The sequence below is a fragment of the Perkinsus marinus genome (assembly GCF_000006405.1).
Source record: "Perkinsus marinus ATCC 50983 genomic scaffold scf_1104296943978, whole genome shotgun sequence".
NCBI classification, from domain to species: domain Eukaryota; phylum Perkinsozoa; order Perkinsida; family Perkinsidae; genus Perkinsus; species Perkinsus marinus.
Genome location: NW_003211622.1, coordinates 145,975 through 164,482, shown reverse-complemented (window position 1 = coordinate 164,482; position 18,508 = coordinate 145,975). Strand labels below are relative to the sequence as shown.

At 41.4% G+C, this 18,508-nt stretch overlaps 4 protein-coding genes across 4 annotated transcripts in view; all 4 read right to left on the bottom strand.

Moving 5' to 3' along the window:
- Positions 1-1,495: 1,495 nt before the first annotated feature.
- On the bottom strand, positions 1,496-5,795 carry Pmar_PMAR025376 (hypothetical protein; the record flags this gene model as incomplete). Its single annotated transcript, XM_002780901.1, has 7 exons — positions 1,496-1,595; positions 1,879-2,597; positions 3,131-3,585; positions 4,058-4,127; positions 4,195-4,310; positions 4,536-4,681; positions 5,644-5,795. The coding sequence occupies 7 exons, from the start codon at positions 5,793-5,795 to the stop codon at positions 1,496-1,498; spliced, it is 1,758 nt and encodes a 585-aa protein (XP_002780947.1).
- A 5,766-nt stretch (positions 5,796-11,561) lies between these two features.
- On the bottom strand, positions 11,562-15,307 carry Pmar_PMAR025375 (hypothetical protein, conserved; the record flags this gene model as incomplete). Its single annotated transcript, XM_002780900.1, has 7 exons — positions 11,562-11,649; positions 11,692-11,781; positions 11,893-11,985; positions 12,050-12,098; positions 12,189-12,276; positions 12,329-12,452; positions 12,558-15,307. The coding sequence occupies 7 exons, from the start codon at positions 15,305-15,307 to the stop codon at positions 11,562-11,564; spliced, it is 3,282 nt and encodes a 1,093-aa protein (XP_002780946.1).
- A 470-nt stretch (positions 15,308-15,777) lies between these two features.
- Pmar_PMAR025374 (hypothetical protein) lies at positions 15,778-16,984 on the bottom strand (the record flags this gene model as incomplete). The annotated part of the gene is made up of 2 exons (XM_002780899.1): positions 15,778-15,925; positions 16,698-16,984. 2 exons carry the CDS (start codon positions 16,982-16,984, stop codon positions 15,778-15,780), a joined length of 435 nt encoding a protein of 144 aa, XP_002780945.1.
- A 1,218-nt stretch (positions 16,985-18,202) lies between these two features.
- Pmar_PMAR025373 (hypothetical protein) overlaps positions 18,203-18,508 on the bottom strand; it is a gene marked incomplete at both ends in the record, with an annotated part of 822 nt that continues 516 nt past the window's right edge. Inside the window, one exon of the mRNA XM_002780898.1 lies at positions 18,203-18,312. Within this exon, the coding sequence (XP_002780944.1) occupies positions 18,203-18,312 (110 nt within the window). The remainder of the gene's footprint in view (positions 18,313-18,508) is intronic.

Below are 18,508 nucleotides of genomic sequence, written 5' to 3'. Positions count from 1 at the left end.
CCCTGCCTCGCCCGCCCCAAAGCGCGGAGCAAAGTACGTAACTGATGTAATTACCCAAGATGTTTCATAACACGGTACTATCATGATGGCCCTATTATACTGCCAAAATGAGTGTCATGCTAGCAGTCTATTGGAGAGCAGTGAGAGTGTAAGATCATAGCGGTTGCCGCTGACTGTCGCACCGGGAGCCTGTCGGCGTCAGTGGATGCAATATAGGGCAACAACCGTTGAGAGTAGCAAGGGTCATCGAATATGTATAAGCGACACTGCCGTCTGAGCTGTTCATGCACTTTTCGAGTAATCTTACACGTAGTTCAGACATTCTACTAATAGATGTATTGGGGTTCAGCTCCTAGCTCCAACATTGCAGAAAAATCATGCAATTTGCCTCTCGAAGTGCTCCCATTCACCCGATCCTCTACGTCCCGAGTATGTCATATTGCACCACCCATTAATTGCCATGACTAACGCACGGGATGAACTGGGGGACAGGTCTGGCGTCATCCGGGATTCGAAACATCTGATAGAGGAATTTAATGGGGACATTTTTGAACTAGTCAAGTTCGACTAGGCAGATGAAGGTGACACGCTTAGAGGACACTTTTATTGAGATGAGTTTGGAAAAGTTATCGAGTATTTTGACAGCTCGGCATTTCTAGGGAATTACCGGAGCGCGAGCTTGCTGAAAGTATCCCGAGCATTCTTATGTATTGCTGGAATATCCACATTGCACGATTAGCCATACTCAGCATATGGGTGATATGAATGCCAATGGCGAGCTCCAAGTATTCCATTGCCACTACCATTCATAGGCTTACCTTATATACCTCAGCTATGCGTGTCTTACACCACTTCGCGTATTCACTTAATTGAGTGAGGAACCTTGGTGTGTCGGCGACGCTCATTCCTACTGGACCTGCCCAATTGCACTTCGATGGAATGCATTCTTATATATGGAATAATGCATCTACATCATCGTTGGCCCTGTAACATTGGCCGACTTTGTTCCTTAACTCAAGTAACGCTTTGAAACACCGTCAGTTATCCCAGCAGGAAGCACGGTTAGTACCCTCTCCAATCACGGCTTGTGCGAATTTCTTTTGTGGCTAGTGCCAGAGTCTACACGAGGTGGACAGTACGGCGTCCCATGAGAGTAAGGAGTATCGTGCAAAGTTGTATGATCTAGCTGTTGCATAGAACCTGAGTTGTCTTGGCAAGAGGGCCAAGTGCTTCATCAAATTCTAATGTGTGAATTAATGCTGTCTCAAAAGTCATCTCGAGAGCACATTTCGTGAATGAATTCCTACTCGGGATATTCATTTTCTGCGCCTCAAATTGCGGAACGCCAAGACCAATCGTTTAAGGTGTGGATGATGAGAACTCTAAAATAAAAGTTAGAAGTGGATTCCGGGTTAACTGACCTAATGGGAGACTCTGGAAGGTAGTTATGATATCGATGGTAAAGATATCGATGCTCCTCCGTACAGTCTGTAGGCTACAGGGTGACCCTCCCCAAATCTCTCTCTCTCTCGCTCAAAAACCGCCGAGCGGTCGGGGCGCCAATGCCTCCCCACGGACAGCATTGGTTCTGAGGCCTGTTACCACTGGCCGAAAGGAAGTAGGCCGGAGCTTCCTCTCAGACTCGCTCGATATTTGGGGACGGCACAACTGTCTCTGATACGATTTTCCCATAACTTCCTATCGCTGGCTTCACTCCTCTTCAGCCCTACAACTTTCATATCGTCAGCAAGTTGAGTTTCCCAGTTTCGGTCGCTTCCTCGCCCGCTGCGTAACTTGCCCAAATGGATAGACAGATTCCAGTAATATATTTTGCTGATGGGACACCCTGATGGCAGCCGTAGTAGGTGCCCGTACCACCGAAGCCGCCGGGCTCGCAAGACAGCTCGGCATTCTGGGCATCTGGCCCTCGATAGAACCTCTCTTGTTGATGTATGGGATAGCGGGTCGATGTTCAAGACTCGCCTCAAAGCAGCATTGTAGAAGACACAGTATCGCTGGGTCTCAGGCTCCTTGAGGGTCAGCGTCTCGCTCGCGTAAAAGAGCGACGCGAATACGACTGCTCTGAGGACCGTTATCTTGGCAGACAAGCTAGCATCGTGTGTCTTCCAGAACTTTCCCAGCCGATTCATGGCTTGGCCCGCAGCCTCGATCCTTTTCCCAATCTCATAGGCATTTCCATCTTCAGCCCGCGTGAAATACGACCCAAGGATTCGCAGATATTCACTAGTAGATGGCCGAATTGCAGTGCCTGTAGCGTCCTGGACATACGATGTGTCCTGTTGGTGATTGTTCCCATCGCTCTTGGTGGAACCATTGCAAATAGTAAGAGTTTTACATTTTTCGACCGACACGGTGAGGTCAGCATATTTCGAGCCTCCCACCACTGTTTTAAGGGCCAGCGTCCCCTCTTCTAACGATGACGTGGGTATGGTGACGTCATCGGCGAACGGCAGGTCGTGTATAGGATCCATCATAAGCTGGTTCATCATTGATCTTCTTGTCGTCTTCTGTGGAATGAGGTTCTCTGTGGCTAGGCAAAAGCTTGGTAGATTTTGACGCAGCGTCTTCTTAAGAATCTGATCAAGACTAGCAATGGATAACATCGGCGACAGAATGTTCCCCTGCTTAACGCCGGAGCAAAGGTCGATCTGCCGAGTGCTCTGGTGCAGGTTTATCTCTGCGACTGCACCTTCGAAGCTCTTGCGAACTATGCGAATATACTTCGGGTGAAGGTTGATAGACTTCAGAACTCTCCATAGGAAACTTCGTGAGAGGCGATCAAAAGCCTTGGTGTAATCGATACTTAGCAGATTCAAGCCGATTCCATGGTTACTGCACTTTTCTGACAGCAATCGCAGGCTGTGTACCACCTACGGAATGCCGCTTGGGCGGGTCCAACCGAGCTATTGAGAGTATCATATATCCGGCCCAGAATGATTATCGAATAAACCTTCGCTGCACTCGCTTGACACAGGACTGTTCGGTAGTTCGAGCAGTCGTTCTTTTTTCCGCGGCCTTTGTATATCATGGTAGTCTTAGATATCATCCACTCTTTGGGTTGGTCCTCATCCCTGAAGCATCTGTCGCATAGTAGTTGCAACCAGCTCACCATTCCATCGCCAGACTTTAAGAGCTCGGCAGGTATTCCATCTACTCCTGTGCCCCGCCCGCTCTTGAGGGCGTTGATAGCTTGAATCACTTCCCCTCTCTGGATGGGCTCTGGTAGCGGATGGCTATCCAGATCCGCATCGCGGGTGTCATCCAGTGAGGGTGTCAACGAAAGGAGCTCCTCTATCTCTCGGGTACTCGCCTGGCTCTGACATGACTGGTACAGCTCAGACATGTAGGCTGCAACTTTATCTGCCGTCATGGATGTCGATGTGTTTCTTGGGACCGTCTTCTTTCCTAGGGATCTATCCAATATGCGCCATATTCCTTTGAGATAGTCAACCCGACATTGGTTGATCTCATCGACACCTTCACGGATTTGGAGTCGCCTCTCAGTTCTTCCTCTGGACCGACGGTTACTGGGCGGCGGCTCTTTCCTGGGTGCTGTGGTATCCACTGAATCAAGAGATGCTTCTACTGCACCCTTGAATGAATGCCACATATCATCTAGTGATGTTGATAGTGGGTCTCCCAAGTGTCCCAGGGCCGTCTCCATTGACTCGTCTATAGCACTACGTACCGCTGGGTGTTCCACCATATATTTAACTTAATCACTCGGTTTCGATTGTGCAGGGGTGGTGTATCGGCGATTTAGATGGAGCCCTAGGCGACTAAGGACGAGATCGTGGTCGGTACTAACGGTTCCAGGCTCGCATATCTTCATGTGTTCTATGACATTTATAAACCTCTTCCTTATCATTATCATATCTGCGATAGTACCACGAGCTTCGGGATTTGGGTGGTGCCATGTTGGTAATGTCTTCAAGTGCTGAAGCTTGGTCAATTGAGGTATCGTTAGCTCATATAAATCCGCAATGCCTTGCAGCAATGTCATATTTCTTCCGGTAGCGTTCATATCCCCACATACTAGAGTGCAATCCTTGGCGGAACCATCTCTTAGAGCCTTCTCCAAGGAGTTCGCGAAGTTTTATAAGCCTCTATAAGGAACTGCTGTGCCCACTTTGATATCAGAACCTTAACCCCAGTATTTTCCCCATTTAGTACTCGATATTCACCGAGATAGGACCCGAAACGGGTGCGGGTTTCACAGACCGTCGAGACATCGATATTCCTGTCCATAAGGAGATTTAGTATGGCGTCCTTCTGTGCTTCACGTCGCGCTGACCGGACATTCAATGACGCCACAACAGGTTTGTACCGTTTGTTCAGAAAGCTCATGGGTCCACTTCTTCGTGTGTCTCTTGTTGCTATGTTGGGACAGGTCCCATCGCCCATCATGGTGCCTTCAGAAGTGGGGCTCTTCGCTTCATTGGATGATACTGCAACTACTAAGTGGCTGCTACTGCTACCATAACCACTACCTTTTGGGGGATCTCTAGTACTACATATGGGCCTTATCTTCCCCTCTTCACTCTTTCTTTTTGTTTTCTTTTCAAAGAATCGGCCTCTTTTCTTTTCTTTTCCTTTCTTCTCAAAACAAAAGCATGTGACAGAGGAATCAGCATCATTGACGGAATATCGACTAAAATCGCTACGGAAAGAAGTATCATCATTGGCAGATAAAGAATGGTACAGGTTAGTGTCATCCTCACGGATAGACAAAGACTCTACATTTACGTTATTGGGAGTGTATTGTGCATTAGCCGATATTTCGGGATCTGAATCTCCAGCTACTGAAAATCCTGCTGGCTTCCAGTAGAACATGTAGCAACGGCAGTAGCGATCTGTTCAAGTCTGGCCGAGAGAGCTGAGATCTGCTTATCCACGTGCTCCGACCTCATATTGTTCCACAGAGAGCTCTGTCGTTTTGGACGCCACCATTTCACGCCAAGGCCATGTCTTCGTAAGGTCGCACCATTTTCTCTGAGGAAGTTGCTGGCGATATCGGGCTGGGAGAACTGGATACTTATGGGCCTCGGTTTAACATGAGTGCCCTTGTCCGGGTGATATGTTCCAAGTCGCTTTGTGGAGCGTACCGTTTCCATATCGCATCTCGCGCCTACATCCTTCAGTACCTGTTCCACTTGAGATCTGATCGTAGGCCGCATTTGTGTTGCTTCGGTGCTGTTTGTGGCAGGACTGGTATCGTTAATGGTAATGGTAATATTAATGTAATCGTTAATGGTATTATTAATTGTCCAAAACAACAGTCCTAATATCGTAATGCATACGTTAATTAGTTGTTGTTGTAGTAGTGGTGATGGTGGTGGTGATAGGGATAGAGCAACAAGCAAAACAATTACATTGAGGGATGGCATCATTGATGCAAAGATGGCATCCACAACATTTAACATGATATTTATCATTATCAGCCAAATGTTGATAAACAGGATAACAGGATTCATTACTACTCATAGCTGATGATGATGATGACGATGTTGGAAGAGGAGCAACCGTCGCTTGAGCGATATCATCCACATAACTATCTACGAAATCGAACCTACATATGATTATTATTACTATTGTGTATAATCAAAAACTATCATCACTTACGAGCAAATACCATAACCAGCATGACCCCATTCAGGACCACTATTATCCATGAATATGAATATTCCTCCTCCTGGTGAATTATCATCCAATTCAAAACCAACAATAACAAAAGCATGTGATCCTTGAACCTTGAGTCTAAGCATCTGGTTCATGGGTTCATGTCGACGACGATGTTCAGTTGGTGTTGACTAAGAGTATTAATCCCTGAATATTGATAGATAGCACGAACAATCTTACTACTACCATAGCAGCCCATTGTTGTTGTTGTTGTTTGTTATTATTATATTCCTTTATACCATAATATGCTCCCCTTCTCCTATCATTAATATGTTTCCTTACTCCAACTGCTACTCCACATGTTGTTTGAATAAGTACCCTCCTTATAAGCAATGATAAACCAATAGCAGGATAACTTCCGTATGGCCATGCCTTCAATGGTAATATTATTAAAGTGTTATTATTATGACAACAAGCACCACCACCACCTTGTCGTCGAGTATCGATTGTTGTTGCAAGATGTTCACTAGCATCGCATTCATAATAACATACCCTGTAATAGGCTCCTGAGTAGTAAGTAGCAATAATGATAATAATAATGACGATTACCTTCAGCTAGAGCTTCCCCAAAACATGAACCTTTTATCTTATCATTCTTCTTTGGCCATGCTGGTAGAATAAAATCCTCCTCTTCGAGAAGTACACTAGTCCGAGGAGAACAGCAACAGCAGCAGCAGCAGGTTTGAATACCATTGGGATCACGTTCATGTTGTTGAAGTGGCGGCCTTGTAGGTAATATAACATTTCTTATATAACTTTCAGCCACAGTATAGAGGGCTAATCTAACACACTGATTCTTAAGCTGAGGAGGGTTGAGTGTAACACGCAATGATGATGATGATGAGGATGATGACGGCGGTGAGCATCCCGTGTTGGTAGTAGTATTATCATATATCTGACCGGGTATACCATACCTAAATAATAATGTATATGATGATTATTATGCTTATAGATGACCTCCGAGCACAGAAAGCTCCAATTAGCCTTGGAGATCTTCTCCTCATCCTACTACCACACTTCTCTGCACCATCCTCCTCCTCCTCCTCCCCCTTCGCGTTGTTGTTGTATGATGGTGGAATCGTGTTGCTTTTATTATCTATTGGTGGTGTAGGACATACCATAAAGATCAGAACTATATCCAACAGCTGTGAGTAGTATGTATGGACTCTATATCTCCATACTATAGAGACATAGAACACTTTGACACTATCTTATTACCATAAGTTATCATGGTAGTAATGGTAGTAAATGGTGGTAAATGGTGGTAAATGGATTATAACCCCTGTTAATTGTCTATCACATAATAGTGATTATTCCAATACTTGCCCCCCCCTCCCTACTAATAGTAAGCGACCTATTGATAAGTAAGAATATTCCATATTGGTGAGGATACCACATCCTACTGAGTAGTCCTTAGAACCAACAAGTATAGATATAATGATAGTATTCTATCATGGCAATAATGAACATGATATGTTACTCGACTATAATTACATAGTTATACAGTATACAGTCGATTGTACAGTACTTGATTATTATCGACTGTAATACGACATTGTGATATATGTCCCTCATTCATATAATAATAGGAAGAAAGGTTCTTAGTATCGATCATCATGGCGTACGCTTAATTACTATGCTACTACTCGTAGCAGCACACCCTACCACCACTTCACAACACGTTGTTGTTGTTGTTGTTTTACGATATGATGATGATGATGATGGCGGATATAACCTCTAATGCTATATTATCATCATTACCTGCATCACCACTATTCATTAGTGTATATACTCAATTGATTATAATAACATTAGCATCTGTTAGATATCCTAAATTAGCCTTTATATACGTCCTTCTACTATTACCAGTAATATCAATACTACTATAACAATTTAATATCAATATTGTTGTTATTATTAGATACCATGGATAGCACCAATAGATACCCTTTCTAATACCGAAAGGATATTTATATTCTTCCATTTATTCTGTTGTGAGATATGGCGTTTTGTGGATTATGCATTTGATGGTGTTAAAACAGCTGATTCCCCAGCAGCTACTCATCATAGTACTAAAACGGCTGATGGTATTGATATGGAAAATTATCCTATGGATAGAGTTGTAATAACAATAGTAATAAAAATTGTAATATAATAATATTGTTTAGGTACATATGCTTACTTATCAAGGCGTTACTAAACGTACCAAAAGAGTCCATGCCTTTACATTCGATATACAATCATTGATTACTTGTATTGGACATTGCTTGATAACCTATACTATATATACCTATATAGCTCCTACTATATATATTAATATATCCCCATATATTGGTATACATGTTGGTAAATTTATTGCTGCTACCAGTATTGCATTTGGTAATGTAAATTTGTTTACTGCTATATCTGATGGTATGGATTTTACATTTAAATTATTGGGTTATGCTTTGGAACCATATTGTCAGGATTTCTGGAGTGCTGAAGATGTATCAACATTTTGGAGATTATGGAATACACCATTTCAACGTGTCCTATATCGTCATGTGTATCATCCATTACATCATATATTGGGTTTCTCTAGGAATATGGCATCATTGGCTACATTTATTGTATCTAGTGCTGCTCATTGGATACCATTAACATCCTTTATACCTAATGTTAATCGTTATGAATCATTCCTATCTTGGAATTTATTCTTTATATCACAATATTTGGTATGTGGTATCGAGAGTTATTTCCATAATACTACTAAACCTACTAAGAAAGCTACTACTGTGAATCCTGCTATGGCTAATACACTAAAATGGTTTTATGCATCAATGCCATCAGGACTTCATCATGGATTAACATTATTCTGGATTACAATTTCAGCTACGGCTGTGCATATTCCTATATTCAACTATCTCTACAATAACTAATGATGATGATGATCATATAGTATCATCATCGACACCAACAACGACATCGACATCTATAATAATAATACTCGTAGTATTATTATTATTATCATCATCAGGTATGACGGTAATTCCCTCTGTTCTGTCATCATCTACACTTATACATCATCCCTCGAGTTATATCATTAACTTCTGGATCAGCTGCTAATAATACAATTGGTATGTTTTCAAGTTCAAGAGTAGTGAGATAGTAGATAGAAGTAGTAGTCTTTAGTAGGTTTCTCCTTATAACATATACTACGTTCTTGAGTTGTTACTAGAGCAGAAATTTTTTGCTACTATGGGACGGTCATGACGATGTTGATAATATATTGATACTCGTACCCTTTTATGAAGACCTATTTCTTCTACCTCCGCACGGTTTGTTGTGGTTGTTATTGTTGTTGCGCAGAATATCAGACAACTGAGGCAAAGTATCGATAAGATTTCACAAGCGTACATACCAACAGCCACACATGTTTTATCTTCGACATCATCTTCATTAACTCGTTGATATTGACTATCCCCTTACTATCCTTCTCGCGAGACAAGAGGTGTAGCCATGTTCTTGTTACTCTCAATACGTTCTTCGCCTTTCGGGGAAATCGCGCTCAATTGGGTCATAGACAACGGAGATGCACGGAGAGTTGAGTGTTTGGATGACGCATGGCAATTTTGCGCTCAACAGTAGCAACATGTCCCAAGATAATTTTCTCAATATTTTCAAGTACAAGCATCTGGTAGCATGTATTATTGTGGTACCTAATTACACTTCTCCTCTGTCGCTAAATATCTAATCTCAGTTAGTTCACCGAGTAGAATTTCATCAAATTGTTCACAATGAGTAGGAACCCCACGGAAAATAGCAAGCACACTACGGCATGCCGCAGCCTTTCAATCACACGCAGCTCTGACAAGCTCGGATAGGCTATCGTCCACTCCTACACTTCGTTGGGTGATATCCACTATGTCAGGCCCTGTAAAGTACCGGCGGTACTTAGTTTTGTAAGCCATGTCAAGATCTAGGGTTTGTTCTAAAGAATCAAATGCTTCTTGGAAATCTAGCCATGCACATGGAATTGTATAGTACGATGTATGGTCTACAAGGAGCTGATGTGTACATTCTCTCTTCCCAGCATGACAGCCTAACTGACTACTCTGCATTGAATGCCGTACCTAGTTTCCTATATACACCTGAGATAAATTTATACCAGAGAGTTCGGCCTCTATCAAGCCCTGCTACCATCCACGACCCCAACGAGTTATTATGACTTCTTCGTCATTCATTTCTATATCTTTTAATAGGTGGTATCCTCCCGGTTCAGTTCAAGTACATAGTTTTGATACTGTGCTTCATTCCAGGAATTCAAGCACGTCATTGTCATCAGGTAGATTATACTCATCGTAGTGTATCTCAGTGTCATTGTCGTTTACTCGATCCCAATGGGGACTACATTATGAAGTCGTCTTTTTGTGGGCACCTCTTTGGCTGAATAGTAGTTCTCGTGTTCCGAGTCACTGGTGACCGCAAATTCGTCCATAGGAGTAGAATAGACGGTGACGAACCTAATCTAGACCCGAGTGGGCAAGCGAATCAAAGAAACTAAGAACCACTGAGAAGGATGCTATGTAAAATGATCACATCAACAAAAAGAGGCTTTCATCTTCATAACCCACATCCGATATCTTTGCCTTCTCCCTCACCTTCAAAGAGATCGCCTTCACATATCTTCTAGTAAATTTTCGTCCATTACATACTCTCATACTGTGAGGAATAACGAACAAATCCGGTTCGAGCGCGTGGCCATCAAAATCAAGTAAAAGTAAGACGGACCCGTTGCCGTAGTTCATCTCGCTTCTCATCATCATATACTCATGAAGATACGCTGCCCCAGTTGCGCGCACTATAACTCGGCCCTGAAAGTGAAAAAAATGAATATAGGTTGATTCTGGGTTGAAGGGTTCGGGTTCGGGTTCGGGTGAATATGACCGATAAGGTCAGGCGAGCGAAAGGATTGGACGAGCGGGAGGATTCGACGAGCGAAAGGATAGGACGAGCAAAAATCTCACCTGTTCTTGTCGCAACGTTTTACAGTTGGGAGGGATGAAGGTATAGACTAGCTCGCAGTCATGCCCTTCACCTTCCTTAACTGGTCAGCCTTGGTCGCCGTTCTCGCCTTCATATGTTGATGATCCGCTTTTACCTGACATGATATCTAGACACTCCAAACCCTACTTTTGACTTACACCATTGTCTCTTAGGCGGACGTCCAGCCTCCTCGGCGCTCAATCTTCTCACGTGTGGTTTTAACACACAGGAGAGATCTTGAATGCGGGCTCCGGTTTCAGTTGTGAGCCGACCAACGACTTTCAACACAACGTTCGCCGGAGATCTCCCCAGGGTTGATACTATTCGCTCCACATCCACGGGCCACAACGGAGCCGCGTGGCCATGAGTATTCGCGAATTCTAGCCCGAATTCGTCGTCCTTGGATATTTCCCTCCATAAAACTCTCGACGTCTCAGGAGGAGGATCTTTACTCCCATCCGGTTGTTTAGGTGACGATCCGGTTTTGCGCTTCTTACGGCGAGGTGGTGGGGGCGTTTTCCCCATCAAAGGATGGAATTTAGTCATTTGTGGTAATTGTATTCGAAATAATTGATGGATCCAACTGCCTCGAGCCAGATGGCTACGTGTATGTGGGGATGAATTCCCAGGATATGTTCAAGATGATAGCGACTGATCGCTCGGAGCACGAGAAAAGAACTCGTACATTTGAGGAAACCATGAAGGAACATCTAGATTATTGAGAAGCTGCTTCCATTAATCCAACAACAACAGAATTAGATGTACTTAATGATTATCAACAGATTACACATGTGCGAAAGTATCATGAAGATACGAAAAGGACTTAATCACTGGGCTTATACGACAATATTCAATGGCTTTGAGCTCTCGTCAGCGATCTTTAACAGCTGCTGGACGAATATTTGTTTCTTTTGAGCGACATGTCTAAAGTAAGAGTAGGATAGAACATTATAATGGTGATTATACCTGTCCAATGATCCTTGAACCTTCTGACGGATGTTCTCAATATCTGAAGCTCCTTTATCAATTCTATCTGCTATTCCATCAGCTATTCGCCTACAACAATAACAATAATAACAACAACAGAGTGTCATAGGTGAATCATCACTCATCGACCTTATCATAAGGTTATCATTAGTATACTATATCCGTCATTATTATTATTACTCGGCTGAATCAGCACTTCCTTTAACATTATCCATCATCTCTTTTGCCTTACTTCGGAATACATTTTGTAAAGGCTCACTCTCTCGTTGGAAGCTGCAAAGTTTTAAAACACAACAACTACTACTGCTACGACAATAATCCTATCCATCTTCCTCACCTGTCGAATTGTGACATTGCCTCTGAAGCCATTAGGGCTGGTTTCATATCTGATAACAAATGTTTATAATCATTCTTCTCATCCTCATCCTCCTCCTCTTCCTCTTTCTCTCAATAATAATCAATGCCATAATCATTACACTCTTTGGTATTCCTGTTAATCTTGTCACCATATTCTTCCTGTAAATTAGATAATCGACCTTTCACTGATCCTAGTTCTGCTTTCATCTGAAGCCACAACAAAAACAATGATGATGATGATGAATCGATGGGATATTACCTCATCCATGAAACTCTTGATAAGTATCATATACGAGGTCACAGCATCCATAACACTTGCTATCCTTGTTGTTGATACACCCTTTGCAGCGGCTATATCATCAATTAGGGATCCACTGTTAGCTCTGAGAAAAAGGAGGAGGGAAAGTAACAATAGAAAACCATAATGATGATAACAATAGATAGAGTTATTAAGATAGGAGTAGTAGTAGTATTATCATCATTATTACTGAGCGACATGCATCATAGCCCGTAATCTATTGCCAGTGATAGTTTGTTGATTGTTCATTATTCTATAACTTCGTTCTCCTGCTACAGAGTTATAACCGATGATATTGCCTGCCTTTAGTGCTTGTGCTCCAACCATTTGAGCATGATCAGCTAATCTATCCATCTGGATGCTATCATCTCTATCAATACGATTATTCTCATCATTAACCTCATCATCAGCCTTCCGCTTCATTTCTATCATTTTATCACGGAATCCCGTCAAATCACCTTCGAGCGTATCATGAATTTGTTCAAATTGTTCTTCGGTCATATTAGCTTCCTCTGCAAGTCTCTTCTTAACATATTCTTGCATTTCCTCTTCTGATAATCCCATCTGTTGAGCATCATTAATAACTCTAGCTAAAGTATTAGCGAGAGCTTCATGACGATTATATGACGAATTAGCATAACTGTCCATATCTGCACCAATCGTCTTACCTCTCTGATTCGTAAATTTAGAAAGTGAGGCATATTTCCTATTCATATCATATAACCCTTGTCTATAATCATTTTTATCAAGTTCAGCATCGGCCATCATTATTTCGCGCAATTTACCAATAAATTTATCAATGTAAGTCGTTCCTTCTCGTGCTGATGTTAACATAGTATCCTTCGATCGAGTTACTTCAATTTCCAACTCTTTAATCGCCTTTTGTAGATCTTTAATTGTAATATTAGCTTTTCTTGATCTGTCCATAGCTATTTTTGTTAATGATACATCTGATGCATGAAACTCATTCTTCAATCTCATCTTCTCATTCTGTATTGCCTTATCTATACCGTCTATCTCCCTATCATTCAGAGGTAGAATATTCTTATATTTAGAATTAGCATTAGCTATAGCATTATCCTCTTTAATATCCGAACCATGTACCACGTCTAATGCCCGTAATAGCCCATTCACAGAGTGTAATATCTCCAATTCATTAGCTTTACCACCCGATAATAAGTTACTAGTTGCAGCTCGGACAGATTTAAATAACAAATCCTGAGCCTTCTTTTCCTCATCTTCCAATTTCATAAGCTGATGATGATATTCTTTTTTACTCTTATCACGCTCAAGAGCGATCGTGTGTGACATTCTCTTACCAAAATTTCCCTTAGCAGTTTTCTCATCTCTCTCAACATCAGCTATATTATCACGCATCCTCCCTGTCGTCGCTACTTGATTAGCTTCATCAACTTCTGATTTGGCAAGAATCTCTTTTATTCTATTAATAGATGTACTATGAGCAGAAGCTAGATGAGATAATTCGTTTTTCATATCTTTATCAATCTCCTCGTTGGAATTGGCCACCAACTCATGTAATATCCCCTGGGCCTTATTCACGTTAATACTATCAATACCTTGAATAGTATTCAATTCACCACTGCCTGATGATTGAAGACCCCTAACTGCATATTTCATATTATCTTCTGAGGCTTTACGTGGATTCATTAGACTTGTAATATCTTTCTTTAATCCTTTCATCTCCTTTAATACATCATTAGCACCTTCATAGCTATTGCCTACTACAGATTGGATATCAGGTAAACCTTCCATGGAGGCATGTACTGAATCTTCGGCTTCTATTAATCTATCCAATTGTCCTTTGGATTCTTCTTCCATACTCACAACATCATCATTATTCAACTTCTTATCGGAATTCACTCGCCCTTCTAATGTGTTCTTAATAGTTTGAATATTTTGATGACTCTTTGTCATAGCATTTTCAAAGTCCATTTCCGATCCACTCAACATACTCTTCATCGCTGATTGTGATTTAACCAGTAACTTCTCCTTATCACCCACTTTAACTTTAATATCATTATCAACATCATTCTCGGCACCCTCAATCGTTTCTTCAGCAGAATGTATAACTCCTTGTTGATGCTCCATCTCTCTATCATTATTAACTGCTAATGTACCAGTTAATTGTGAATAACTATCAGCAGTCCTAGCTGCCGATTGTTGATTCTGTACTGTTATTTGAGCCAAGTTAGTATTAACCATCTCAGCTCTTCTTGATAATAGAGCCTTCTCATTGCTTGATGATGATTCAATAGATTGTATTTCTCCACCTACGGATTCTTCTAGACTACTATCCATCTTCTCTAAAGCATTATCAGAATCCTTCTTCTCCCTTTCTACACCATCACTTATCCTTTCCACTGTACGTCCAGCATCCCGCATCGCTTTATTCATCGCTATTGTATTATGTAATATACCCCCTTTAGATAAGTCCTTAACATCCCTATCAAAACCAACTAATGCCCCATCAAACCTCCTATTAGCATCTTTCCCAACAGCCACAGCATTCTTCGATGCACGTCTAAATTCCTTATGCAGACCATTATCGAGACGTTTTAAAAGCCTGGTGTAGTAGCGCTCATCGGACTTCACCTTATTCTCGATATTCTTTCCCACTTGCTCGATTTCCCTCTCACTGGTTGAGATAGCTTTTGGTAAAGTCCTGTTCATCTTAAGCTCCCCTCTAGCTATGTATTTATCACCAAGTAATTTAGCGTCATTAATCATAGCCTCCGCCCGATCTTGTATATGATGTCGTGCCTTGTCTAACTCTGCATTGTTAGCCGCAATTTTGTCCTCAAAGTGCAGTGAATCAGCATCCATCATAACTGCATTCTTGTGAATAATCTTATTCAACCCTCGCTCAGCTCTCATTAAAGTCTTTGCATGAGCCTCTGCACCTTTCCGTAACCCTTTCATAGATTTCCGAAAATCTTCATCCGTAGAATAACATAATCTAGCTAAATGGGCTGATGTTCGGGACATCCCGTTCATGAATTTGCCAAGTTCCCTCGTGATTAAGTCATTCACTCCGCTTGAGCTCTGCATCAAGGTCTTCCCAGCATTCTCCTCCATCGTATTAAGTGATTTAAATATGTCATCGAATGATCGGGATAATCGACCTTGTTGTTTAAGGATCTCTTCCCCCAGTTTACGACGCAATATCATCAATCCAGTAGGACTAAAACATATCCATTATGATATGTCCTTGAGTTAGTAGTAGTAGTAGTAGTAGTAGTAGTAGTATGATTATTATTACCTTCTAGGAAGTGCCAACTTTTGAAGACTACTTATCGTACTCCGGAAGGTAGCGAATGTCTTATCAGCTTGAGTCATTCTGCAATGGATGATTGTATTGAATAAGGTTTGCTTGGTGACTTTTATTATTATTACAACTTTGAAAGCTTGTAAAGGAATGCTGGAAACTCTTCCGTTACTCTACGTTTAGTCTCCTGAGCTCCTATAAATTCATTCCATCCCACACCCTGTAATTGATTCTTATCCGCCCTCTGCAGAACGTCGTCGTTATATTTACGCCTGATACACCAACCATAGCAATAACAGCAACAAGTGAGCAACAACAACAACAAGTGGACAACAACAACAACAAGTGGACAACAACAACAACAAGTGGACAACAACAACAACAAGTGGACAACAGCAACAACAAGTGGACAACAACAACAACAACAAGTGGACAACAACAACAACAAGTGGACAACAACAACAACAAGTGGACAACAACAACAACAAGTGGACAACAACAACAACAAGTGGACAACAACAACAACAACAACAAGTGGACAACAACAACAACAACAAGTGGACAGCAACAACAACAACAACAAGTGGACAACAACAACAACAACAGCAACAAGTGGACAACAACAACAGCAACAAGTGGACAACAACAACAACAAGTGGACAACAACAACAACAAGTGGACAACAACAACAACAAGTGGACAGCAACAACAAGTGGACAACAACAACAACAAGTGGACAACAACAACAACAACAGCAACAAGTGGACAACAGCAACAACAAGTGGACAACAACAGCAACAAGTGGACAACAACAACAACAAGTGGACAACAGCAACAACAAGTGGACAACAACAACAAGTGGACAACAACAACAACAAGTGGACAACAACAACAACAAGTGGACAACAACAACAACAAGTGGACAACAACAAATGGACACTACTACTACTACTAGTAGTAGTAGTAGTAGTAGTAGTAGTAGTAGTAGTAGACTACTACAACGACGACGACGATGAGAACGATCCCGGAGAGAGGACCCCTTACCTTCCGGAATCCCTATTATATGATTGCATCATATCCTTGGTCCATCTACCAATATTCTTAAGTTCAAGAGAATAATCTCTCCTAGAATTGTATCCCTGTTGTTCGCTGCTTTTAGAGGCGCTAAACTTGTTGGCAAGAAGAGCCCCAGCAATAAGGGGGGCTAGGAAGATAAACCTCTTATCATGTCCTTCTTCCAATAAACTACTATTCTCCTTCTTGTTGTTGTTGTTATTGGGTGATTTATCAATACCAGGATACGATAGTACAATACCAGAAGAGATAATCATCGATAACAATATTGATGACGACAATCTCATAGTACTAGATAAATAATAACGAGTATTGGCTGAGAAAGATGCAAAGCATAGTACTAGCGATGATGATGATGATGATTGTAAGAAGAGTAGGGATACCCATAACCTTAATATCAACATCATTGACAACACAACAGATATTGATGATGATGACGATGGTGATGATCAAAGATGATGAGTATGTGTCGTTCTCCTGCTGCTACAGAGTTATAACCGATGATATTGCCTGCCTTTAGTGCTTGTGCTCCAACCATTTGAGCATGATCAGCTAATCTATCCATCTGGATGCTATCATCTCTATCAATACGATTATTCTCATCATTAACCTCATCATCAGCCTTCCGCTTCATTTCTATCATTTTATCACGGAATCCCGTCAAATCACCTTCGAGCGTATCATGAATTTGTTCAAATTGTTCTTCGGTCACATTAGCTTCCTCTGCAAGTCGTAGCAGCAGCAACAGTTGTTGGTGTTGTTGGGTAGTCGCTGAGTCCATGAACCATACCAATATGATAAGGATAAGTGTTGTCAATATGATGATAGTTCAAGGGGACCATTTAATAGGAATAATTACCACATGAGATTGCTATAATAAGGATCATCATCATTATCATGACGATAAGAGGTTGAATTAATACATGCTGCCACAGTATGAACATGTTACGAGTAGTAATAGTATCATAGATGTTAATACTAACTGTTCCTTCCCCTACTTCTCTGCATTATTATTAAACCCAATACTCATTATTATTATTGTTCAACAGTATTATTATCAACATGATTATGACACTATCATACCTTCGCCGCCACCGCCGCCGCCGCCGCCCACCATGATGATGATGATGATGATCCTCTTCCTGATTATCATTAGTCTATGACATTCCTTTTCTGCATACCATTACAGGTGGTAGTATTATCATTCTTATTGAAGATTGGATGAGCTAATAATGATAATGATGATGATGATGAATAATACCCATATATCACTCTATAGCATGAGTGATAGTAGTAGTAGTAGTAGTAGTAGTAGTAGTAGTAGTAGTAGTAGTAGTAGTAGCTACTCACCATAGAATAATGGAACTCGTTGCCTAATCATTGTATCCAAGAATGTAGCAGCTTTATTGCAATCCAGAGTAGTAGTAGTAGTAGTGGTCCTCAATTGGTGTAGTAAAGGGCCTTGTCTATGGTAGCTAGAAGAGGACGGCGGCCTGATAGACTATAATGGCTACGGGATGATAGTGATGAGATATGTACTGGTTAAAGAAGTCTGTTAGGAAGACCTTAGCCTCATTATCATCATCTAAAGCCTCTTCTTTACAGTATACGGCCGATAATACATATTGTGAGGAAGAAGTAGTAGTAGGAGAGGATGATGATGATGATGATGAAGGGGATATAGTGAACTGATGATAATGACGATAAAGAGGTAGTATGACTAGTTAACAATAGACAACAGGCTACTAGTCTTCTTACATCAAGACCCGTACCACGGATAT